A 26,242-nucleotide genomic window follows, 5' to 3' on the forward strand; every position below is an offset into this window, starting at 1 on the left:
AAACAGCCTTTTACGAAACATCCCACAAATATGCAAATATCTGTGGTTGTGTTTTGGATCTGTGTGTGTGCGTGTGCGCGTGTGTGTGTAGGTTTAACGCAAACACAGGGAGCTGCCAAGTGAGGTTTTGGAAGTAAGCTTATTGCAGTTTCTGGAAATAAGGACATGCTGTGTCACTGTAGAGTCACAATGGCAAATGCAACTTACAGTAAATAAAAAATTCACATCAAGAACAGCTCAGACACTATTTTCAATCTAAACCAAAACGATTAGAGATAGATGGGCATCTTAAGACCATGAATCAAGACGACCAGCCCTTTCTGAGTGTGTTGACTAAATAAATTAATTATATACAGTATATAATACTTTACTGTTGAATTATCTAATGAGTGGATTATGTTTCTATAACAGCAGCTATGAAGATCCATAATAGCGGTAGCATGCTTTACATAATCTATAGATATAGATCATTAAGATGTACATTACATATGACAGACACCCTTATCCAGAGTGACTTACATTTAATCTCATTTTATACAACTTAGGGTCCAGCAGAAGCAGCTTAGTGGACCTGGGATTTGAACTCACAACCATCTAATCAGCAGTCACCACAATATACCACAAAGCTACCAAATCCCACATGTATGCTAGAGATACAGAACTGTGCAAAAGTTTTAGGCAGGTGTGAAAACATGCTGTAAACAAAGAATGCTTTCAAAAATGGAAGCGTTAAACATTTATTTTCATAAATGAACAAAATGCAGTGAATGAACAAAAGAGAAATCTAAATCAAATCAATATTTGGTGTGAACACACCTAGGTACACTTCTAGGTACACTCGCACACGGTTTTTGAAGGAACTCGGCTGGTAGGTTGTTCCAAACATCTTGGAGAACTAACCACAGATCTTCTGTGGACGTAGGCTTTCTCACATCCTTCTGTCTCTTAACGTAATCCCAGACACACTGGATGATGTTGAGATCAGGGCTCTGTGTGGGTCGTGCCATCACTTCATGCTGGTTTGATGGCAAAATGTAGTAACACCAAATATTGAATTGATTTAGAATTTTTTTGTTTGCTCACTTTGCATTTTGTAAATTGACAGAAATAAACACTCATTATTTATATTTCTGAAAGCATTCTTTGTTTACAGCATTTTTTCACACCTGCCTAAAACTTTTGCACAGTACTGTAGATAGAGATAATCATCTATTTATCTACCTATCTATCCATATATCTATCTATCTGTAGCACTTATCCTACATAGGGTTGGAGGGAACCTGTTGTATATCCCAGGACACTCAGGGTACAAGGTGGAGGACACCAGAGAACCTGGAGGGATGGGAAGTCCAAACATGGGAAGACCATTAGCATTTATAGACAAAGATTCCGGTCTCACTGAGATTTCCCCTAAGTGTTCAGGACAAACAGGTGAAATATGGATTATTTTCCTATAATAGCACTCCACCAAGTGATTTATCCATTCCTTATTTCACTTGTTAATATCTAATGTAACATTGTTGGTGTAGTCTTTAGCTCATCCTGCTATCACTGTAGACTTGTGTCATATTGTGTTCTCGTGGAGTGAAAGTTCACTGGTTACATCGATCGAGACATAACAGCACTTTAGCACGTAGCTCTGGATAAGCGCATCTGTCAAATGCCTTAACTGTAAATGTAAATGTAACTAAATATAAAAGCAAAACCATCACAAGTGATGAAAAAAGACACAGAGACAAAATATCGATGTAAGAATTGATTTATTTTTACGTTTTATAATGTACCCAAAAACAATGCGTTAAATGTTTGCTGTCCGTGAGTCAACACAAAACAATGTCAGATTTGAATTATCCACATGGTTCCAGACTCATGAAACTTTATGTCAAACTATACTTAAAGGTAGCGTTCAGAAGGCTCAGTGACACCTTAATAACTGTTCGTAGTGTTTTGTTTACATTACTTTTGGTGTCAAATTGACACCCCAGGTCCACCAAGCTGCCCCCACTGGGCCCCTGATCAAGGCCCTTAACCTGCAATTGCTCAGTTGTAAAAAATGAAATAAAATGTATGTCGCTCTGGATAATGGAAATTTCCAAAAATGTTTTATAATACCACACAACTGCTGGAATAAGTCCTTATATGCAATAAGATCTATGTAGGTTTGTATTGATTGTCATAAAACATGACTTGAATGACATTATGAGTGACAAAAGAGGACTTTATGGCATAAGCCTCCAAATAAGATAAGAATAAGATCTATACAGATATGAGAAATGTTTCCTTTGTTAATTATCATGTCAAGTTAAGTTAGGTGACATCTAAACTGAGAAATGATGTCCTTATGCCATTGGAATAAGCTCCTAATTGGGCATAAAATATATTTAGACTCATGTCAATTGTACCGCTTTTGTCAATTACGATGTCAGATTAGCAACACACACATAACACAAGTGAATCTTTATGAGAACTTACTGAAGGCATTATATATATAGGTATTATGTAGCCTTATGAACACTATCCTTATGTACAATTTCACCAAACTATAAATACATGCATAAATAATCAGAACTCTTGCTTTTTTTTCACTGAACCAGCTCAGTAGAAAGAAATTCATAAATAAAATAAAATAAAATAAAATAATAAAGTGTTTTAAAAAGTAAGTAATAAAGAAAATGTTTTGAGACCTGCGTACAATAAGCGCTCAGCAGTTGAGCAGTTCGTTGGCTCTCATGGTGCGTACGACTTTCCGTCTCTCGTAACTGTACTCATACTGAAGGTTCTCGTGGTACAAGTACAAGTAGCCTGTTTAAAATGAAGCACAGAAAAAAATATGGTTATTCTACTGTAACATGACACTGTAACATATATGTAACTGACACACTGTGTTTTTTCTTTGTCTTAATAAAGAACAGTTTCCTGTATAGAAAAGTTTTCAGCAGGTTACAGATTATTATTCCTTATTTCCTATAAGAGAACTCCGCAAACAGTGTTTTATTTCACATCCCATACCAAACACAATACTAAATATGAGATACGCTACATAAAGCCCAGAAAAGCCACCGTTACCGTTTCTGTAGATGGCAGCATCCACTTCGTCCACCTCGTCCCCATCTCTCTCGTGCATCCCAGGAAAGCCGTCTTTTATGGACTTGGGGTACCCGTGATCCATGGTCCTAGTCGCTTCATCGTAACTGTGGATGAAATCGAACTCATTGAGCTCCATGTTCTGCACATACTGTAGTCTGAGTTTGCCATTTTTAACAGTATTGTCTCTGTGTGCTGGAAAACAAATTTAAGCTAAACATATTTCAGTTCACCTCCAGTAGTCTTTGTCAGTGAAGAACAGAGTCTTGGGCGTGTCTCGGATGTGAACCGCAGCATCTATTTTGCGAATGGATTTAGGGAGTCCCAGTGTGTGGATGTATTTCGGGTAGCCTGGCACCAGGGTGTAACCATTAAGTGCCCACATTCTGATACCTTGAAAAAAATGTAATAAAAATAAATATAACAATAGTGTGTGTGTGTGTGTGTGTGTGTGTGTGTGTGTGTGTGTGTGTGTTAAAATAGCATTAATAGTGCAACGACTATTTACAAGCAAAAGGTTAGCTCTTTCTAGCTAATCCACTATTATGCAGAACAATAATTTTTATCCTTTTGTTAGCTAGCTTGCTAACGAACCTGGCTAATGCTTTTAAATATAAAACCAAAAAGCATTTCCTCCAACATTAGTTACTAGTTTATTACACTAGTTTATTTACTGCAGACCATTATTTAATTAAAATGTTTTCTTTATAATCATTTGTATTACATTAGCTAGCAAACATGGCTGATGTTGTTAGCAGAACGTTAGAACTTTGGCTAAGCCCATGTTTGTTAGGCTAGCTAATGATTTTGACTTAATAATTAGCTTAATTTAAATTTTTTAACTTGCTAGCAAACTTGGACAATCTTTAGCATAATGATAACTAGCTTACTAGACAACTATTCCCTGATATTGGCTAGCCTTCAAGCAAGAAAGCCATGGTTTAAATATCATAAAGGATTTAAATGCTATGGTTAAAATAATATAAAGCTGCGATTTCAATAACAGAAATGTAAATTATGCCTATTATTAATTATCTCACAATCTTTAGTAACTTACGTGATAGTTAGCAAGCCTGCTATACCTAGCACGATAGTTAGTTTGCAATTACATGGTTTTAGTACAATACTGTGTATTAGTGTACAATTTGCTTGCACGGTGCTATTCAGTACCATGATGATATAGCTGGAGCACTAACAGTGCTAAGTAAATTATTTTAAATGTTCTCTTTTTTGTGTTTTTAGAAGTAAAAGTACCAACACTTGTTTGACAAACACCTTTTTTGCACGTTTTTTTATCATCATATTAAAATGATAATTTTATCGCCATGAACATCAACAATGTGTAATATGTGTAATAATTATGTTAAAAGAAACACAAACCACTGAATATGATGACGATGTCTGCCTCTGGGTTCTCATAAGCCGCATTTACTTTCTTTGGGAGTTGAGGCCATGTGGATTTAATAAGCGAGAGCTGAGGTTCAGTGAACTGTGGGTGCACACGCCAGAAATATCTGTCAAGTGGAGGGAAAACACACTTAAATTTAGAGTTGAGATAAAAAACAAATGGTTTGATAATGAAGTCATTTGTTGGAGTGAAAACATTCATCGTCTTTATGGTTTAAGCACCTGTCTTTGAAAACAAGCGTCTCTCCACGAAGCTCCGTTATGGCATCTATGTTTAACTCAGGGTCGCATTTGTTTGGAGCTTCGGGTTTGGGTTTGAATTTCTCGTGATCCGGGTTGGGGCCTGTGAATCAGCCAACAACATGTAAATATAAATATAAATATAAATATAAATATAACATATAAATACGTGCCTTAAACTCATCTCTGTACTCAATTCCTACTCTCGCAGACGCTCTCGTCCACAGAGCAGAGGTCACAATCCCAGTAACCTCATCTACCCTCCTCTGTTGTGTAAGTCTCAAACAGGTAGGTGGGCTCTGGAATTGCCAGTCTGCTGTGAAAAAAGCTGATTTTATCTCTGCTTTAACTTCCCATTACTCCTTTGATTTTCTTGCGCTATCAGAGACCTGGATATCCCCACAGAACACTGCTCCACCAGCTGCTTTATCATCTGCCTATGCTTTCTCTCACTCACCATGAGAAACAGGCAGGGGTGGTGGTACAGGTTTATTGTTGTCAAAGAAATGGTGCGTTACACCTCTCCTCTTGTCTCATTTAACCATGTCTTCTTTTGAATTCCATGCCATTTCAGTTACCTCTCCAATAAACCTTGCTATCATTGTTGTTTACCGCCCTCCTGGTCGCCTAACCCTAGGATAAAGCAGCTGGTGTAGCAGTGTTCTGTGGGGATATCCAGGTCTCTGTTAGCGCAAGAAAATCAAAGGAGTAATGGGAAGTTAAAGCAGAGATAAAATCAGCTTTTTTCACAGCAGACTGGCAATTCCAGAGCCCACCTACCTGTTTGAGACTTACACAACAGAGGAGGGTAGATGAGGTTACTGGGATTGTGACCTCTGCTCTGTGGACGAGAGTGTCTGCGAGTGTAGGAATTGAGTACAGAGATGGGTTTAAGGCACATATTTGCAGTCAAGAGTGAGAATTAAGGTATGGTAGAATATAGCAAAACAGTATTAGACACAAAGTTTACAATGAGAGAGAGAGAGAGAGAGAGAGAGAGAGAGATACTTACAAACCTTCAATTTAAATAGGTAAGCCCTGCCCCCAATTCACACCTTAAGGTAGACTGAAACTACTCCTGATTAATCAGCTGAGAGAACAACAAGGACCAACACTATAAAAATCAACAATGGTATAGAATATAACAATTCAAATCACACTACTCTAGAACAAAGTGAGTTAAGCAGATAGTATACAAAAGTCAGGAACCTACTTTACCAGAAGACAATATATTCAAATGAAGAGAGTTAAAGCACTCTTGTGAGTTAAAGCTCTCTTGAGAGTTAAAGCACTTTAGTCTCTTGTCATTTCTAGACTGGATTACTGCAACGCACTGCTGGCAGGTCTACCTATGAATGCAATCCGTCCTCTGCAAATGATCCAAAATGCAGCTGCCCGGCTTGTTTTCCACCTGCCAAAGTTCTCGCATACCACCCCGCTGCTGCGATCCCTCCATTGGCTTCCGGTAGCTGCACGTATCAGATTCAAAACACTGATGCTGGCCTACAAAGCCAAAAATGGACCAACTCCCTGTAATGTATTGTTCATGCGAATCTATTCCATGCATTACGGTAGTTTCTCTGTGTGTGGAGAGAGCACTGATTGGAGCAAGTGACAGTGTAATGGAGAGCGAGATCTGAAGCACTCGTCAGTAAAGACTCTGCAGTGAATTGGTTGTCAGTGTCGTTCCTCTTAACACTAAACTTAACAGTGGCAACGAGGATGGGATAGGATGTCCCAGTGCATAGAATGAGCAAGAAAAACTCCAAAGAAAAAACTGTATAGAAGAGGGTTAGTGAACTGTTGTGAACTGTTGCGAGTTGAACAAAAATGCATAGAGGCAGCTACAGTCACATGCTGAGCTTGTTGGAGTAGGGCGACATCTACAGGGTTTCCGCGGGGTCATAAAAAGTCATAAATTTAACAATAAGAATTTAAGGCCATGAAAAGACATAAAAACGTCCGGATTTTCCATACAAGGTCATAAAAAACATTTAGCCACGTCTTAAATTGATATGCTCGTCCATTAATTTGTTCTTCAATCAAAATGCGCTCGCGGCGGCAATGACATTCATTTGTTTCGCCTGTTGTAGTTCTGTATGAGGAATCTGGGTGGTATCACACTGGTATCATCTGGTACCTCTGGTACCGCGCGAACTCCGAACATACTGTATCATACTACTGAGTCACTGCTTAGTTTAATTGAAATCATCCTGGCTTTCACAATGGGAAAATGTACCTTTAACAATCTGTGGCTTGAAGACGGTGCGTTTAGTAGCTGACTCAAGCCTAACAATCGGTATCAAGCCTATTGCACTCTGTGTAAGAAGATGTTGGAGCTGTCTAGTTTAGGCATAAAAGCCTTGAAGTCGCATGCAAAGTCGGAAAAGCATATCGTTGCTGTAAAAGGCCTGCAGCAGGTGCAGGCGATCCGTCAGTTTTGTTCGGCTCCTTCACTAACGTTACCCGGTCCAAGTACAGCGCGGGATTCCGTTTCTGTCGCATCCAGTGCCACACACAGTGGTTTCGGATCAACCTCCACACTGAAAGCAGAGGTCCTGTGGGTGTTGAATACTATAATAATAGAATTACTCTTTAAATAATAAAACTTGTTACTTTCAATGAAAGTCAATAATAAAAACTTTTGAAAGGAATTTTAATGACTGAAATTATTTATCGTAATTCATGTAGGTCATAAATTCAAATCATAATGGTCATAAAAAGGTCTTAAAAAGTCTTAAATTTGACTGATTAAACCCTGCAGAAACCCTGATCTAGAGGACGACATGATTACAACAGCCACGAAGGTACAAGCCTGTCTGTTGACATTCACTGCTCGTAATTAACAACAACAACAAAAAAAAGAAAAAAGCAACATCATAATAATAAAACAAGGAACATGTCCACAATAGGACGAGTGTCTGAGTTTGACAGTACCAAAGAGGATTTTGATACCTATTTGGAGAGATTTGAGCGATGGCTTGAAGCAAATGAAATTGACAGTGAAAAAAAGCAAATGTTTTCCTGAGTGTTTTGGGACCAGTTGAATATGGCCTCTTGAAATGTCTAGTTGAGCCAAGAAAAGTGATTGATTTATCATACCAGGAAATTTCTCAGACCCTTTCCGAACACTTCAAGTCCAAGCCGATTCTGATTGCAGAACGCTTTAGATTTTACCAACGTAATTAAAGTCCTGGGGAAAAAATATATGATTACATTCTGGCATTAAAGCATCTGACAAGTTCATGTGAGTTTGGAACATTTCTGGATGATGCTCTCAGAGACAAATTTGTCTGTGGACTTACTGGAGAAGTTTATCACAGAAGGTTACTGTCAGAAAAGGACCTTACTTTCAAGAAAGCCTGTGACGTTGGTCTTGCACTAGAACTAGCACAAAAGGACACCGACCAGCAAAGTGCCCAGGCAACCATAAAGGACTCAAGTGTGCAAAAGGTTCAAAACGTCGGTGGGGCAGAAAGAAATACAGAAGACGGGGAAATTCCCAGTACAGTTCTAAAAATGGGGTCCAGCAGCAACCTTTTCCCAAGCATAATAGCAACTGTTATCGCTGTGGTGGAGCAAACCACCATCCCAAAGAATGTCGTTATCGTAATGAGAAATGCCACAACTGTGGAAAAGTCGGACACTTACAGCGAGCATGCAAGAATCACAAAACCTTTCGGCCAGACAAAGCTCAATATGTGTCAGCAGACATTTCCGAAAATCAGTGTGCAGAGAATGATGAACTGTTTGAGCTTTTCACTGTCTACTTTGCACAAGACAAGGCGGATGGCATTTACATTGATCTTCTGATAAACAGCATAACAGTTAGCATGCAACTAGACACTGGAGCCTCTTTGTCTTTAATTCCAGAATATATCTATACTGAAAAATTGAAGGACTGTTTATTGAGCCCAACTTCCATTTATCTGGCCTCGTACACTGGAGACAAAATCCCTGTGTTGGGTGAGATCAAGGTTCCAGTCAAATATAAGGGTCAACAGTGTTCACTTCCATTGATTGTTGTCAAAGGAGACAAACCACCACACTGCTGGGACATAACTGGCTACAGAAAATTTCCTTAAACTGGAAGGAGATCTTCAGCTTGAGACAGGTGACACCAGTGAGTGTTACTATTCTCTCTGATGTACTTGAAAAACACAAACAGCTACAGTATTTCAAGATGGGTATGGCAAATTTAGTGACTTCAAAGCAAAGGTGAGAGTGCAAGAAGGATCTCAACCTATCTTTCACAAACCAAGGCCTGTTCCGTATGCTCTTAAAGAAGCAGTAGAAAAGGAACTGGATCGTTGGAGAGGAACGGAATTATCTCTCAGGTCGGAAGGAGTGACTGGGCAGCACCCATTGTGGTTGTGCCAAAGAAAGACAAGACAGTGAGGTTGTGTGGTGATTATAAAGTCACGGTGAACAAATGCATTCTTGCAGAGGAATATCCGCTACCTAACGTGGAGGATCTTTTTGCCACATTGGCTGGAGGAAAGGTTTTCAGCAAAATTGATCTGTCTTTTGCATATCAGCAGCTGGAATTGGGCACTGAATCTAAGCAGTACCTTACCATAAACGCACACAAAGGCTTGTTTAAGTACCATCGTCTGGCCTATGGAATTTCCACAGCACCTGCAATTTTCCAACACACAATGGACCAAATCCTACAGGGACTTCAGAATGTAGTATGTTTTATGGATGATATTCTGGTCTCTGTGTCTTCTCCTGAGGAACATTTGGAAGTACCGGACAAAGTACTGTCACGACTGCAACAACATGGAATAAGGGTGAAGAAATCAAAATGTGAATTCCTCTGTAAGTCAGTGGAATACTTGGGGTTCAAGATTGATGAAAAGGGAGTGCATCCAACGGAAAGCAAGGTGGAAGCGATTGTGAAGGCCTCTGCTCCAACAAATGTCTCAGAATTACGTTCTTTTCTGGGACTTCTGAACTACAATGGAAAGTTTGTATCAAATCTTTCCACACTTTTGCACCCACTCCACCAACTGTTGCAGACCAATGTAAATTGTCAGTGGTCTTTGCCGTGCGCTCAAGCTTTCAACGCCTGTAAACAACAACTGTTGTCAAGTAAGTGGTTAGCTTACTATGATCCCAAAAAGCCACTGAGATTAGCCTGTGATGCCTCTCCTATAGGCTTCGGCGCAGTTAGCTCACATGTGCTACCTTCAGGGGAAGAACATCCCATTGCGTTTGCATCTAGGACTCTGACAGCAAGTGAAAAAAACTATGCGCAGATTGAGAAAGAGGCCCTGAGCATAGTCTATGGAGCGAAAAAATTTCACAAGTATCTGTATGGCCGCAAGTTCCATCTGCTAACAGATCATAAACCCCTTCTTGCAATTCTAGGCCCCAAATCTGCCATTCCAACTCTAGCTGCCCTCCGTATGCAGCGTTGGGCTTGACTTTGTTGGCCTATGATTATGACATATAGGACAGATGCTCTTCTGATCATGCAAACGCGGATGCATTGTCCAGATTACCGTGCGAGCAAATCTCAGCAGGAGGGGAAGAGGAGATGGTGTTTCAAGTCTCACACATAGATGAATTGCCCATCTGTGCAAAAGACATTTCCACTGAAACTAGGAGAAATCCTTTGCTATCAAAAGTGTTGGACCTAACTTTGTCTGGATGGCCCAATCATGTCACAGATGAGCATCTGAAACCGTTCCTGGTAAGAAAAGACCAGCTCTCGACAGACCAGGGATGTATCCAGTGGGGCTCGATTATCATTCCCCCAAAGTATAGGGAAAGACAGTTGTCTGAGCTGCATGAGGGTCACCCAGGCATAATAAGAATGAAGGCACTGGCAAGAGGATACCTCTAGTGGCCGGGTCTCGACCAAGACATTCAGAACTTTGTGAGTAAGTGCGCTCCATGTGAGCTGGGGCGAAACCAACCACCCTGTGCTCCTCTTCACCCATGGTCCTTGACCACAACACCCTGGGAGTGCATTCACATAGGCTATGCTGAAATAGACAAGCAACACTTCTTAGTGATTGTGGATGTCCATTCAAAATGGGTGGAAATCTTTCCTACGCAGCTGACGAATGCAGAGAAGACCATAAACCTCTTGCGTCATCTCTGGGCTTCCTATGGATTCCCAAAAGAGCTGGTATCGGACAATGGCCCTCCATTCACCTCTAGGGAGTTTGAGGAGTTCCTAAGGAACAATGGTGTGTGTCATATTCTGTCTCCTCCTTATCATCCAGCTACAAACGGTCAAGCTGAAAGGGTGGTACAAACCTTCAAAAAAGCATGGGAAAGGTTACGAGCACAATCTGTAGCACCTCATCTACGCCTGGCTCGTTTTCTGTTAACCTACCGCAACACTCCCCATACAGTAACAGAGCGAACACCTGCTGAACTGTTTCTGAAAAGACAGCCTCGTATCCGTCTCACACTGCTAAAACCAGATACATCTGCAGTTGTTCTCAAACATCAAGCACAGCAAAAACGTGCTCACAACGCACCTTCCAGAAAGCTCAGATCCTTTGAAGTTGGTCAGAAGGTCATGGTGCGGAACTGTCGACACTCAAATCGTGCTTGGCTTCCGGGTGTCATCTTGTTTAAGCATGGACCTCTCACATACCAAGTGCAAGTTGGAGATCGTAGTTTGAAGGTACATGTGGATCATCTGGTGTCATCTAATGTACAGGACAGGACGGATACGATGGGCAGTACAATAGCCAATGACTTTGCTCCAGATGTGAGTGACAAGGGCAATTCCAGTGTTACCCAGCCCCATGCTCCGTTGGAAAAAGGGACAGTTCCCAGTCCTGAAAGGAGATATCCACTTCGTCAGAGAAAAGCACCTAACAGATTAGATCTGTAGTTATGGGCTGATTAATGGTTCTTTATCATAAGAAGTTCTAACCATTTGTATACAAAGTATGTTCTGTAAAAAAAACAAACAAGAAAAAAACCTTTTGTAGTCACATTGTTGCAAATTGTTTAAATGGTTAAGGAGTTCAAAACTATGGGGGAGGAAATGTAATGTATTGTTCAGTGTAATGGAGAGCGAGATCTGAAGCACTCGTTAGTAAAGACTCAGTGAAATGGTTGTCAGTGTCGTGACTCTTAACAGTAAACTTAACACTCCCTCTTACCTCAAAGCCCTCATCACTCCTCACACTGCACCCCGCACCCTCCGATCTACCAGCACTGCTCGACTGGTTCCATGATCTCTCAGGGTAAGAGGCAAGTATACTACAAGACTCTTCTCTGTTCTGGCACCAAGGTGGTGGAATGAACTTCCCCTAGAGGTCCGGACAGCTGAGTCACTGGCTATTTTCAAGCAACGGTTGAAGACCTACTTATTCAGGAAACACTTCAACTAGCACTTCTTTCCTTATCTTTTGCATTTTAAAAAAAACTTTGAACAAATGTTTTAAACTCATGGTATCTTAAGTATGTAACTTTCTGAGCCAGCATTAATGTATTCAATGTTAGAGATTTAAGCACTTATGTACGTCGCTCTGGATAAGGGCATCTGCCAAATGCTATAAATGTAAATGTAAATAAACGACTACAAATGGATGGCGATCAAAACCAAAAGAACTTGTCAGGACTCTGCCTGGACTTTGACCATGTGCCTTTTGTTTATGTTCGGTGTTCACATGTCTGCCCCACCCTCGTCTTTTCCTCCCTGCCTCTGCACACCTGTCCCTCATGTCTGTTAATTATTTGTATTATTTAATTGAGCTGCGTTGCCTTGTGCAGCGCGGAATCCTCTGTTGTCTTCGTCTTGTTTGGTCCTGTCTCGAGTCCGTGTTCCTGTTTTATTTTTTAAGTTAAAACAGAAACAATGTTTCTGTTAAGCTGTCCTGCATTTGGGTCCGTTTTTATCCCGTGTCTGTGACAGAACTGTTTACTGTGTATCATTCTATTTGTTGTACAGTAGCCATCAGATTCACATCTGACATTTAAGCAACATGTAAAAAAAATCTCAAATATTATAAAATTTAACTTGTCAAATTTCCAACATATAAGGCCTTTTCTTACTGTTGAGTCAGCAAAGGCCTATATGCATGCAATGATATTTACTCACATAACTTATTGTTATACAACTTGGTCTCATACAACCGAGAGCATCTTAAAACCCCTCAAGTCTCTCCTCAAGAAAACATTGAAAATTCTAGACAGGAATCCTATACATTTTCATCACTGTAATATTCTAAGTAAATATAATATTCCAGATCTTGACAGTTTTCAGATGTTTTTGGATGTCCGTCTCATTTTTAAAGTTTTGAATGGGCTTGCCCCATCACCATTAAGAGATTTTATACAAAAAAAAAAACTAAACTAAAATTAAAGTAAACACTAGAGCATTAACCAGAGGAGACTATAATGTACAATGGTGCAGAACTAAATTTAGCCAAATGGTGGTGTCTATCAGAGGCACACAGTCATGGAATACATTACCAACTCAAGTTAGGAACAATGCTAAGGACAATTACTTAACCTTTAAAAAAAAACCTTAAACAATAGCTGAAATCAAACCAGCGATGTACCCATATGTAAATCATTTTCTGATTGGATGTCTGTTTATAGTGGCCTTTTAATTTCTATGTGACTGCCGTTAACTGTACTTAGTCTTTGTTGTTCTGTGTAATATGTCTACATGCATGTTGTTATGTTTGTAAGTAATTTGTATTTTGTGTTTTATGATATCTGCCTTAGGGCAACGGACGAAATTTAGCAATTGTGCTAATTCCGGCATATTTACACTGATGCTCATTGCTGATTTGTTGATTAATGTGCACTGTCCTAATTCAAATAAACAAATACAAAAATAAATAAATAGCCAACACTCTCCTGTATTTACCATAGAGTTCTTGTATGCCTTTGATGTCATCTTCAGACAGAGGAAACCCACTGGCGTACGAGTAAACCGGGTACATCAAAGCGCCAGGATCATTAGAATGAGCCATGCCGAGAGCGTGACCGAATTCGTGTGCCGCAACTAAAAACAGATTATAGGCTGCAAAAGAAAACAGATGAAATTGTTAATACTTCTGATTTAAAAATGCAAAACTCATTCACACCTCAGTGTGGCCAGTAAATAGAACATGTAAAAGCTCAACACTACCAACTGCACCGCCGTTTCACAAGTAACAGTACGGCAACATCTAAAAGAAAGTCCACAACAAATAAGTATTTACATTTCAGTATATTAGAAGAAGAAGACAAAGATTTTATCTATTTTGTCACATATACATTACAGTATATTTCTTCAGACCTAACTGTTGTATATATTGTTCACACGACATCCAGATTGAACAGTCTGAAAGAACCCAAAGTTCCCAGAACAATAATATTCAGAAAAAAGTTAGCTTTGTTGTTTATCTTCAAGATGTTGTCACTTGTTGAGATCATTTTTATTGTGGCTTTTTTAATAAGTAAGTAATAACACTCGGATGCATGCTGTAATGGGAACATAATCAACAACAGAGTGGTGTGTGGTGTCGGGTGTTAGCAGCCCGAACTTTATTTTCCAATGCTAGAAAATCCTGAAATATTTTATTTGTCTTATTAGGTACTCTTTTAATTAATTATAATTATATAAAAACACACTGTACTTTTTTTTAATCTATTTCTTGTTGCATCTAATGTTGTGAAAGCTGAATGAAAAAGCTTAGATCCAATAAACCATAAAGCTCTCTGTTCTGGAGACACCATATGTGCAGCGTCTACAGTTATAGATTGAATGACCTGTTACTATAAAAACAGTAGAATATAGGAATGAATGCATTAATATAGACCTGCGAACTGTGTTATTGAATCAACCTTATACCATAATAAAAAGACCAATGGTGAAAGAATCAGTTTTAGGTTGTAGACAGATTTAAACAAGGTAGCTGTTAGTAAATATTATTAGTCTGTTTATTACTGTGTGTCTTTCGTCCATGTTTCATCCTCATCAAAGTGAGTGTCTCCGCCGATGCCTGCTCCCGGTGGGTAAGCGTGGGCGAGGAGTCCCTCAGGGCCGTCGAACGGGTTGTGATCTCCGTGTTCTGTCGTTTAAACCACGCCAGCACATAATAACGAATAAAAAAACAAATTGTCTGAGAATGGTATAATGTTTCTGTAAAGGAATCATCTGGTGATGAGAGTCTACCTAGTCTCCCAAAGCTGATCATGATGTCAGCGATTCCTTCATGCAGCCTCTTGAACTTCAGAGGAGTTACATTGCTCCAGACCTTCAGGGCATTATGAATCGCTCGATCCACATCCTCCTTCTTCAGATCAGGAGTGTAGTTTGTTATCCTGCGTTCAATAACGGATAATAGATGAAATTAATGAAAAAAGAACATACACAAAATAGAAAAATAATACAACTTTACTGGAAAAAAAAAATAAACAAGACTGACCTGAATGTCACGAGCGTGTTTTGCCATTTGAGCTTCCTGGGGAAGAGATTATACTCTGCTACTTCTGGCACACCACATCTGTGCCAGAAGCTTCCCAGCTTCCCAGTCACCTCCAGATTGAAGAATGTCTGCATGGCACGGATCTTCTCTGTCATCACATCTGAAGATTTGTTTTTTCCCAACAGACCGGGTTGCATGCCGTAATACTGCCTGAGATAACGCTAAACAAAAGTGATGCATATCGATATCACAAACTTTCACATCAGTTCCTCCTATAAAGCCTTTACACATAAGATTTACAATATTAATACTACAATTTTGCAGAATATTTCCTACATTTAAAATGTAACACACACTGCTTTACAGATGCTCTTTAAAAGAGCAGAGACTTCACAAATAAACTTAAAAATTATATTAAAACATTAAAAACTAATAAGATTTCATTTTTATTTTGTAATTTTTCATATTTTATTTTATTTATTAATGGTGCTTGCAAAGCAACATTCTTGTTATTGTGCCGGACAAAACTTCGGCTTGTAACTTGTCCCGCAGTTAGACCCATGAATGAGGTGTCAAATTGACCGGCTCATTGAGGAGAGGTGTGCTATGACTTTTCTAAGCGATCGGAATTCCGGAATTCCCAGTACGGAAGCTCAAAAATGGCTTTTTTCCCCATAGACTTCCATTATAAATTTTGGAGGTTTATAACTCAGCAAGTTTTTGCGCGATTTACACCAAACTCGACCAGCTCCTTTAGGACCTTACTCCGGACAGTTTTATTTTAGTAGCAACTTATGTCCAAGTATTGGTACCCCACCGGGTATCCACGTGACGTCACATGTAGCCCCGCCCCCAAAATAAGCGAAATCAAAAAGTTAGCACAACATGGACATGTCATATAACAAAACACTCAGCCCGATGAGGGGAACTTGCCACGTGCAAGCACCATTCACATTTTCTTCAGGAAATGTACATTCTAGTTATTATTATTATTATTATTATTATTATTATTATTATTATTATTATTATTATTATTATTATTATTATATATATTTTTTAATAAACTGTGGGTAAATATTTAATGACATCACATTACAGAACTGAATAGAGACAAATTTTGTAACTTTTCTAAATTATGACAAAATTTTAAACCAAACAAATATGTTTTTAGGATTCCAGTTATTTCTGAAAAATGTTTCCCTCACCTCTGCTAATAACCTGCTAATAAGAGATTTCGTAAACGCCTGTCCCACCATCGCTAACAGCACAGCAACAGCTATAATCTTCATGTTTTCAGCACAGAGAGGTTCTGTTGGTGAAAGAGAGAGCTAGTGAGTGAGTGCAACTGAAACACGGTCCCTTTATATCGACCTGAAGGCTCTCCCACCTCTCTGGCACTAACATGTCATCATTCATGTAAAAGTACCTTTGGCACTTCCTTCTAGTGTAAATAGTGCAGGCAGAAGCATTGCTGTGGTTTAGAAAAAAAAAAAAATGGGTGGGGGCTACAATTGCATCAATGATGTTTACTGAATCATTTCATATTTCTGGGAAAATACAAGCCCTGTTAATAAATATAGTTTATTTGAATTTGGAAGAAATTTGGTTCGGGTGGTTCGAACGATCAAAAAGCATGCTCGTTAAGATACCAGCAGACAAGCTAATCCAGCACAAATTAGTGCATAAAAGGTCACCAAAATGAAGTATTTGAGCCTCATAATTAAGTACAAAAAGAGGAGAAAAACTGCAAAAAGGTCCATAGGCTGGCTACGGCCCTGCATTTTCAATGTAACTGACAGCAGTGCAGCTGCAAAGCGTTAGCGTTTCTATAGTAACAAAGAGAATGAGAGAGAGAGAGAGAGAGAGAGAGAGAGAGAGAGAGAGAGAGAGAGAGAGAGAGAGAAAGAGAGAAAGAGGGAGAGATAGAGCACGAGAGAGTAAGTGAGAGAGAGAGAGAGAGAGAGAGAGAGAGAGAGAGAGAGAGAGAGAGAGACAACAGAGAGAGAGAGAAAGCGGCCTCTTCCAACATGTCTATGGTACGTGGATAAGTTTGTTCCCCTCAGATGCCAGCTATCATTATTGTTGTTCAAACACATTTCTTCTGTGCCATTCAGAGCCATTTATCAGACATCCATTAGAGCACTGATGTAAGGAGTCTCCAGTTTCAGCACTGACTGTTACAAAACCACAGCTAAATCTGCAACTGTCCAATACAAAGAGACTTTTCTGCTGCAGCAAATTGAATAGCAGGATCATTGTAGCTACACGGAAAATTTATGGAGCTGAATGTTAAAATGTAAAAAATGTAAAAAGTAAAATGTGGATAAACTTTTACGTTTATTTTCTAACTCAGACCACAGCCGGTGTTTATTGTACTATAAAGTGGTGTAATATTTTGGTGTTCATGGACTGGCTTTTGAGGATACTCGGGATACAAGGTGGGGGACACCGGATAACCTGGAGGGAACCCCTTAAAACATGGGAAGACCATACAAACTCAACACCAATAAGGCAGAGGTGAGAATTGAACTTCCAAGATTTTTTTTTTCAGGAGATCAATTTAGCATTCATGGATGGAGATTCTGGTCTTACTGAGATTTCCAGTGAGACAAACAGTGTTAGGGACAAACAGGTGAAATCTGGGATGTGGATTATTTTCCTATAATAGCACTCCTTTATCCGTTCCTCATTTCACTTGGTAATATCTAATGTAACATTGTTAGTGTAGTCTTTATCTCATCCTGCTATCACTGTACACTTGGGTCATATTGTGTTCTCGTGGAGTGAAAGTTCACTAGTTACATCGAGACATAACAGCGCTTTTGTACGTAGCTCTGGATAAGCGCATTTGTCCAGTGCTGTAACTGTAAATGTAAATGTAACTAAATATAAAAGCAAAAGCATCACAAGTGACGAGAAAAGACACAGAGACAAAATATCGATGTAAGAATTGATTTATTTTTACGTTTTATAATGTACCCAAAAACAATGCGTTAAATGTTTGCTGTCCGTGAGTCAACACAAAACAATGTCAGATTTGAATTATCCACATGGTTCCAGACTCATGAAACTTTATGTCAAACTATACTTAAAGGTAGCGTTCAGAAGGCTCAGTGACACCTTAATAACTGTTCGTAGTGTTTTGTTTACATTACTTTTGGTGTCAAATTGACACCCCAGGTCCACCAAGCTGCCCCCACTGGGCCCCTGATCAAGGCCCTTAACCTGCAATTGCTCAGTTGTAAAAAATGAAATAAAATGTATGTCGCTCTGGATAATGGAAATTTCCAAAAATGTTTTATAATACCACACAACTGCTGGAATAAGTCCTTATATGCAATAAGATCTATGTAGGTTTGTATTGATTGTCATAAAACATGACTTGAATGACATTATGAGTGACAAAAGAGGACTTTATGGCATAAGCCTCCAAATAAGATAAGAATAAGATCTATACAGATATGAGAAATGTTTCCTTTGTTAATTATCATGTCAAGTTAAGTGAGGTGACATCTAAACTGACAAATGATGTCCTTATGCCATTGGAATAAGCTCCTAATTGGGCATAAAATATATTTAGACTCATGTCAATTGTTGTACCGCTTTTGTCAATTACGATGTCAGATTAGCAACACACACATAACACAAGTGAATCTTTATGAGAACTTACTGAAGGCATTATATATATAGGTATTATGTAGCCTTATGAACACTATCCTTATGTACAATTTCACCAAACTATAAATACATGCATAAATAATCAGAACTCTTGCTTTTTTTTTTCACTGAACCAGCTCAGAAGAAAGAAATTCATAAATAAAATAAAATAAAATAAAATAATAAAGTGTTTTAAAAAGTAAGTAATAAAGAAAATGTTTTGAGACCTGCGTACAATAAGCGCTCAGCAGTTGAGCAGTTCGTTGGCTCTCATGATGCGTACGACTTTCCGTCTCTCGTAACTGTACTCATACTGAAGGTTCTCGTGGTACAAGTACAAGTACCCTGTTTAAAATGAAGCACAGAAAAAAATACGGTTATTCTACTGTAACATGACACTGTAACATATATGTAACTGACACACTGTGTTTTTTCTTTGTCTTAATAAAGAACAGTTTCCTGTATAGAAAAGTTTTCAGCAGGTTGCAGATTATTATTCCTTATTTCCTATAAGAGAACTCCGCAAACAGTGCTTTATTTCACATCCCATACCAAACACAATACTAAATATGAGATACGCTACATAAAGCCCAGAAAAGCCACCGTTACCGTTTCTGTAGATGGCAGCATCCACTTCGTCCACCTCGTCCCCATCTCTCTCGCGCATCCCAGGAAAGCCGTCTTTTATGGACTTGGGGTACCCGTGATCCATGGTCCTAGTCGCTTCATCGTAACTGTGGATGAAATCGAACTCATTGAGCTCCATGTTCTGCACATACTGTAGTCTGAGTTTGCCATTTTTAATAGTATTGTCTCTGTGTGCTGGAAAACAAATTTAAGCTAAAAATATTTCAGTTCACCTCCAGTAGTCTTCATCAGTGAAGAACAGAGTCTTGGGCGTGTCTCGGATGTGAACCGCAGCATCTATTTTGCGAATGGATTTAGGGAGTCCCAGTGTGTGGATGTATTTCGGGTAGCCTGGCACCAGGGTGTAACCATTAAGTGCCCACATTCTGATACCTTGAAAAAAATATGTAATAAAAATAAATACAACAATAATAACTAGAATGTACATTTCAAGAAAATGTGAATGGTGCTTGCACGTGGCAAGTTCCCCTCATCGGGCTGAGTGTTTTGATATATGACATGTCCATGTTGTGCTAACTTTTTGATTTCGCTTATTTTGGGGGCGGGGCTACATGTGACATCACGTGAATACCCGGTGGGGTGCCAGTACAAAAGTTGCTACTGAAATAAAACTTTGTCCGGAGTAAGGTCCTAAAGGAGCTGGTCGAGTTTGGTGTAAATCGCTCGAAAAGTTGGCGAGTTATAAACCTCCAAAATTTATAATGGAAGTCTATGGGAAAAAAAGCGATTTTGAGCTTCCATACCAGGAATTCCGGAATTCCGATCGCTTATAAAAGTCATAGCACACCTCTCCTCAATGAGCCGGTCAATTTGACACCTCATTCATGGGTCTAGGACAAAAGCCGCGTCATGCGCCGAAGTTTTGTCCGGCACAATAACAATAATGTTGCTTTGCAAGCACCATTAATAATACTATATATATATATATATGTATATATATATGTGTGTGTGTGTGTGTGTGTGTGTGTGTGTGTGTGTGTGTGTGTGTGTGTGTGTGTGTGTGTTACAAATAGCATTATTAGTGCAATGAATATTTACAAGCAAAAGGTTAGCTCTTTCTAGCTAATCCACTATTATGCAGAACAATAATTTTTATCCTTTTGTTAGCTAGCTTGCTAACGAACCTGGCTAATGCTTTTAATTATAAAACATCCAAAAAGCATTTCCTCCAACATTAGTTACTAGTTTATTACACTAGTTTATTTGCTGCAGACCATTATTTAATTAAAATGTTTTCTTTATAATCATTTGTATTACATTAGCTAGCGAACACTTCTAATGTTGTTAGCAGAACATTAGAATGTTGGCTAAGCCGATGTTTGTTAGGCTAACTAATGATTTTGACTTAATAATTAGCTTCATTTAAATTTTTTAACTTGCTAGCAAAGCCCTGCGATGGGTTGGCACTCCATCCAGGGTGTATCCTGCCTTGATGCCCGATGACGCCTAAGATAGGCACAGGCTCCCCGTGACCCGAGGTAGTTCGGATAAGCGGTAGAAGATGAATGAATGAACTTGCTAGCAAACTTGGCCAATACATTTTAAATGCACAATCTTTAGCATAATGATAACTAGCTTACTAGACAACTATTCCCTGATATTGGCTAGCCTTCTAGCAAGAAAGCCATGGTTTAAATATCATAAAGGGTTTAAATGCTATGGTTAAAATAATATAAAGCTGTGATTTAAGTAACAGAAATGTAAATTATGCCTATTATTAATTAGCTCACAATCTGTAGTAACTTACATGATAGTTAGCAAGCATGCTATACCTAGCACGATATTAGCTAGTTTGCAATTACATGGTTTTAGTACAATAATGTGTATTAGTGTAAAATTTGCTTGCACGGTGCTATTCAGTACCATATATCTGGCGCACTAACAGTGCTAAGTAAATTATTTTAAATGTTCTCTTTTTTGTGTTTTTAGAAGTAAAAGTACCAACACTTGTTTGACAAACACCTTTTTTACACGATTTTTATCATCATATTGAAATGATAATTTTATCGCCATGAACATCAACAACGTGTAATATGTGTAATAATTATGTTAAAAGAAACACAAACCACTGAATATGATGACGATGTCTGCCTCTGGGTTCTCGTAAGCCGCGTTTACTTTCTTTGGGAGTTGAGGCCATGTGGATTTAATAAGCGAGAGCTGAGGTTCAGTGAACTGTGGGTGCACACGCCAGAAATATCTGTCAAGGGAGTGAAAACACACTTAAATTTAGAGTTGAGATAAAAAACAAATGGTTTGATAATGAAGTCATTTGTTGGAGTGAAAACATTCATCGTCTTTATGGTTAAGCACCTGTCTTTGAAAACGAGCGTCTCTCCACGAAGCTCCGTTATGGCATCTATGCTTAACTCAGGGTCGCATTTGTTTGGAGCTTCGGGTTTGGGTTTGAATTTCTCGTGATCCGGGTTGGGGCCTGTGAATCAGCCAACAACATATAAACGACTACAAATGGATGGCGATCAAAACCAAAAGAACTGTTTACTGTGTATCATTCTATTTGTTGTACAGCAGCCATCAGATTCACATCTGACATTTAAGCAACATGTAAAAAAAATCTCAAATATTATAAAATTTTAATTGTCAAATTTCCAACATATAAGGCCTTTTCTTACTGTTGAGTCAGCAAAGGCTTATAAGCATGCAATGATATTTACTCACATAATTTACTGTTATACAACTTGGTCTCATACAACCGAGAGCATCTTAAAACCCCTCAAGTCTCTCCTCAAGAAAACATTGAAAATTCTAGACAGGAATCCTATACATTTTCATCACTGTAATATTCTAAGTAAATATAATATTCCAGATCTTGACAGTTTTCAGACGTTTTTGGATGTCTGTCTCATTTTTAAAGTTTTGAATGAACATTAAAGTAAACACTAGAGCATTAACCAGAATAGACTGTAATATACAATGACGCAGAACTAAATTTAGTCAAATGGTGGTGTCTATCAGAGGCACACAGTCATGGAATACATTACCAACTCAAGTTAGGAATTGTGACAATTACTTAACCTTTAAAAAAAACCTTAAACAATAGCTGAAATCAAACCAGCGATGTACCCATATGTAAATCATTTTCTGATTGGATGTCTGTTTATAGTGGCCTTTTAACTTCTATGTGACTGCTGTTAACTGTACTTAGTCTTTGTTGTTCTGTGTAATATGTCTACATTCATGTTGTTATGTTTGTAAGTAATTTGTATTTTGTGTTTTATGATATCTGCCTTAGGACAACGGACGAAATTTAGCTATTGTGCTAATTCCAGCATATTTACATTGATGCTCATTGCTGATTTGTTGATTAATGCACTGTGTTAATTCAAATAAATAAATAAATAAATAAATAAATAGCCAACACTCTCCTGTATTTACCATAGAGTTCTTGTATGCCTTTGATGTCATCTCCAGACAGAGGAAACCCTCTGGCGTACGAGTAAACCGGGTACATCAAAGCACCAGGATCATTAGAATGAGCCATGCCGAGAGCGTGACCGAATTCGTGAGCCGCAACTAAAAACAGATTATAGGCTGCAAAAGAAAACAGATGAAATTGTTAATACTTCTGATTTAAAAATGCAAAACTCATTCACACCTCAGTGTGGCCAGTAAATAGAACATGTAAAAGCTCAACACTACCAACTGCACCGCCGTTTCACAAGTAACGGTACGGCAACATCTAAAAGAAAGTCCACAACAAATAAGTATTTACATTTCAGTATATTAGAAGAAGAAGAAGAAGAAGAAGAAGAAGATTTTATCTATTTTGTCACATATACATTACAGTATATTTCTTCAGACCTAACTGTTGTATATATTGTTCACACGACATCCAGATTGAACAGTCTGAAAGAACCCAAAGTTCCCAGAACTATAATATTCAGAAAAAAAGTTAGCTTTGTTGTTTATCTTCAAGATGTTGTCACTTGTTGAGATCATTTTTATTGTGGCTTTTTTAATAAGTAAGTAATAACACTCGGATGCATGCTGTAATGGGAACATAATCAACAACAGAGTGGTGTGTGGTGTCGGGTGTTAGCAGCCCGAACTTTATTTTCCAATGCTAGAAAATCCTGAAATATTTTATTTGTCTTATTAGGTACTCTTTTAATTAATTATAATTATATAAAACCACAATGTACTTTTTTCAATCTATTTCTTGTTGCATCTAATGTTGTGAAAGCTGAATGAAAAAGCTTAGATCCAATAAACCATAAAGCTCTCTGTTCTGGAGACACCATATGTGCAGCGTCTACAGTTATAGATTGAATGCATTGTTACTACAAAAACAGTAGAATATATGAATGAATGCATTAATATAGACCTGCGAACTGTGTTATTGAATCAACCTTATACCATAATAAAAAGACCAATGATGAAAGAATCAGTTTTAGGTTGTAGACAGATTTAAACAAGGCAGCTGTTAGTAAATATTATTAGTCTGTTTATTACTGTGTGAGTCTTTCGTCCATGTTTCATCCTCATCAAAGTGAGTGTCTCCGCCGATGCCTTCTCCCGGTGGGTAAGCGTGGGCGAGGAGTCCCTCAGGGCCGTCGAACGGGTTGTGATCTCCGTGTTCTGTCGTTTAAACCACGCCAGCACATAATAACGAATAAAAAAACAAATTGTCTGAGAATGGTATAATGTTTCTGTAAAGGAATCATCTGGTGATGAGAGTCTACCTAGTCTCCCAAAGCTGATCATGATGTCAGCGATTCCTTCATGCAGCCTCTTGAACTTCAGAGGAGTTACATTGCTCCAGACCTTCAGGGCATTATGAATCGCTCGATCCACATCCTCCTTCTTCAGATCAGGAGTGTAGTTTGTTATTCTGCGTTCAATAACGGACAACAGATGAAATTAAAGAAAAAAGAACAGGAAAATAATACAACTTTACTGAAAAGACAAAACAAGACCAACCTAAATGTCACGAGCGTTTTTTGCCATTTGAGCTTCCTGGGGAAGAGATTATACTCTGCTACTTCTGGCACACCACATCTGGCCTTCTTCATAATCTCTAGTGTGTCGTCGTCCAGCTTCCCAGTCACCTCCAGATTGAAGAATGTCTGCATGGCGCGGATCTTCTCGGTCATCACGTCTGAAGATTTGGTTTTTCCCAACAGACCGGGTTGCATGCCATAATACTGCCTGAGATAACGCTAAACAAAAGTGATGCATATCGATATCACAAACTTTTATACCAGATGCACATCAGTTCCTCCTATAAAGCCTTTACACATAAGATTTACAATATTAATACTACAATTTTACAGAATATTTCCTACGTTTAAAATGTAACACATGCTGCTTTACAGATGCTCTTTTAAAGATCAGAGACTTCACGAATAAACTTAAGAATGATAATAAAACATTAAAAACTAATAAGAATTCATTTTTATTTTGTAATTTTCATATTTTATTTATTTATTTATTTATTTATTTATTTATTTATTTATTTATTTATTTTTTAATAAACTGTGTGTAAATATTTAATGACATCCCATTACAGAACTGAATAGAGACAAATTTGAACTTTTCTATTTATGACAAAATATTAAACCAAACAAATATGTTTTTAGGATTCCAGTTATTTCTGAAAAATGTTTCCCTCACCTCTGCTAATAACCAGTTCTCTGTTTCAGGAAGAGGTTTCGTAAACGCCTGTCCCACCGTCACTAACAGCACAGCAACAGCTATAATCTTCATGTTTTCAGCACAGAGAGGCTCTGTTGGTGAAAGAGAGAGCTAGTGAGTGAGTGCAACTGAAACACGGTCCCTTTATATCGACCTGAGGGCTCTCCCACCTCTCTGGCACTAACATGTCATGATTCATGTAAAAGTACCTTGGGCACTTCCTTCTAGTGTAAATAGTGCAGGCAGAAGCATTGCTGTGGTTTAGAAAAAAAAAAAAAGGTTGGGGGCTACAATTGCATCAATGATGTTTACCGAATCATTTCATATTTCTGGGAAAATACAAGCCCTGTTTAGAAATACAGTTTATTTGAATTTTGAAGAAATGGGGTGCTGCGTTATTACGTTTACACCACAATCGTCAGAAGGCGTCGATGCATTTTCAGTGTAACTCTGACAGCGGTGCAGCTGCAAAGCGTTAACGTTTCTATAGTAACACCATCCGCAGGTATATAAACGACACATGAAATGATTTAAAAATAAAGTCGTAGTCATCTTTCTATATGGAGATGTCTACAAATTTTCTGTAACGAAATGATTATTATTTATTATTATAATAAGTTTAGGGAGCGAGAGAAAGATAGAGAGAATGGGAGAGAGTAAGAGAGAGAGAGGGGGAGAGAGAGAGCGAACGAGAGAGTAAGAGAGAGAGAGAAAGAGAGAGAGAGAGAGAGAGAGAGAGAGAGAGAGAAAGAGAGAGAGGGAGAGATAGAGGGGAGAGAGAGAGAGAGAGAGAGAGAGAGAGAGAGAGAGAGAGAGAGAGAGCTTCCTCTTCCAACATGTCTATGGTACGTGGATAAGTTTGTTCCCCTCAGATGCCAGCTATCATTATTGTTGTTCAAACACATTTCTTCTGTGCCATTCAGAGCCATTTATCAGACATCCATTAGAGCACTGATGTAAGGAGTCTCCAGTTTCAGCACTGACTGTTACAAAACCACAGCTAAATCTGCAACTGTCCAATACAAAGAGACTTTTCTGCTGCAGCAAATTGAATAGCAGGATCATTGTAGCTACACGGAAAATTTATGGAGCTGAATGTTGTAAAACGTGTACAAACTTTTACGTTTATTTTCTAACTCAGACCACAGCCGCTG

At 38.5% G+C, this 26,242-nt stretch overlaps 1 protein-coding gene across 1 annotated transcript; it reads right to left on the reverse strand.

Annotated features, from left to right (window-relative positions):
* Nucleotides 1–1,743: 1,743 nt before the first annotated feature.
* mmp13b (matrix metallopeptidase 13b) lies at nucleotides 1,744–25,187 on the reverse strand. The gene is made up of 19 exons (XM_060887810.1): nucleotides 25,068–25,187; nucleotides 24,375–24,613; nucleotides 24,137–24,285; nucleotides 23,907–24,032; nucleotides 22,830–22,985; nucleotides 21,747–21,867; nucleotides 21,500–21,633; nucleotides 19,646–19,805; nucleotides 19,395–19,519; nucleotides 19,043–19,130; nucleotides 15,129–15,338; nucleotides 14,876–15,024; nucleotides 14,657–14,771; nucleotides 13,583–13,749; nucleotides 4,714–4,834; nucleotides 4,465–4,598; nucleotides 3,318–3,477; nucleotides 3,067–3,191; nucleotides 1,744–2,802 (listed from the first exon to the last, which is right to left on the reverse strand). Exons 1-19 carry the CDS (start codon nucleotides 25,158–25,160, stop codon nucleotides 2,702–2,704), a joined length of 2,673 nt encoding a protein of 890 aa, XP_060743793.1. The 5' UTR covers nucleotides 25,161–25,187; the 3' UTR covers nucleotides 1,744–2,701.
* Between the last annotated feature and the right edge of the window lie 1,055 nt (nucleotides 25,188–26,242).

Source organism: Tachysurus vachellii, chromosome 15 (genome assembly GCF_030014155.1).
Source record: "Tachysurus vachellii isolate PV-2020 chromosome 15, HZAU_Pvac_v1, whole genome shotgun sequence".
Classification (NCBI taxonomy): domain Eukaryota; kingdom Metazoa; phylum Chordata; class Actinopteri; order Siluriformes; family Bagridae; genus Tachysurus; species Tachysurus vachellii.

Coding starts and splice junctions, on each gene's coding strand:
- mmp13b (XM_060887810.1), bottom strand. CDS start 25,160: ATGAAGATTATAGCTGTTGCTGTGCTGTTAGTGACGGTGGGACAGGCG. Junction 19,131..19,394: donor TGCTGCCATCTACAGAAACG/GTAACGGTGGCT, acceptor CATTTTAAACAG/GGTACTTGTACTTGTACCAC. Junction 15,025..15,128: donor AACACGCTCGTGACATTCAG/GTCAGTCTTGTT, acceptor TATTGAACGCAG/GATAACAAACTACACTCCTG.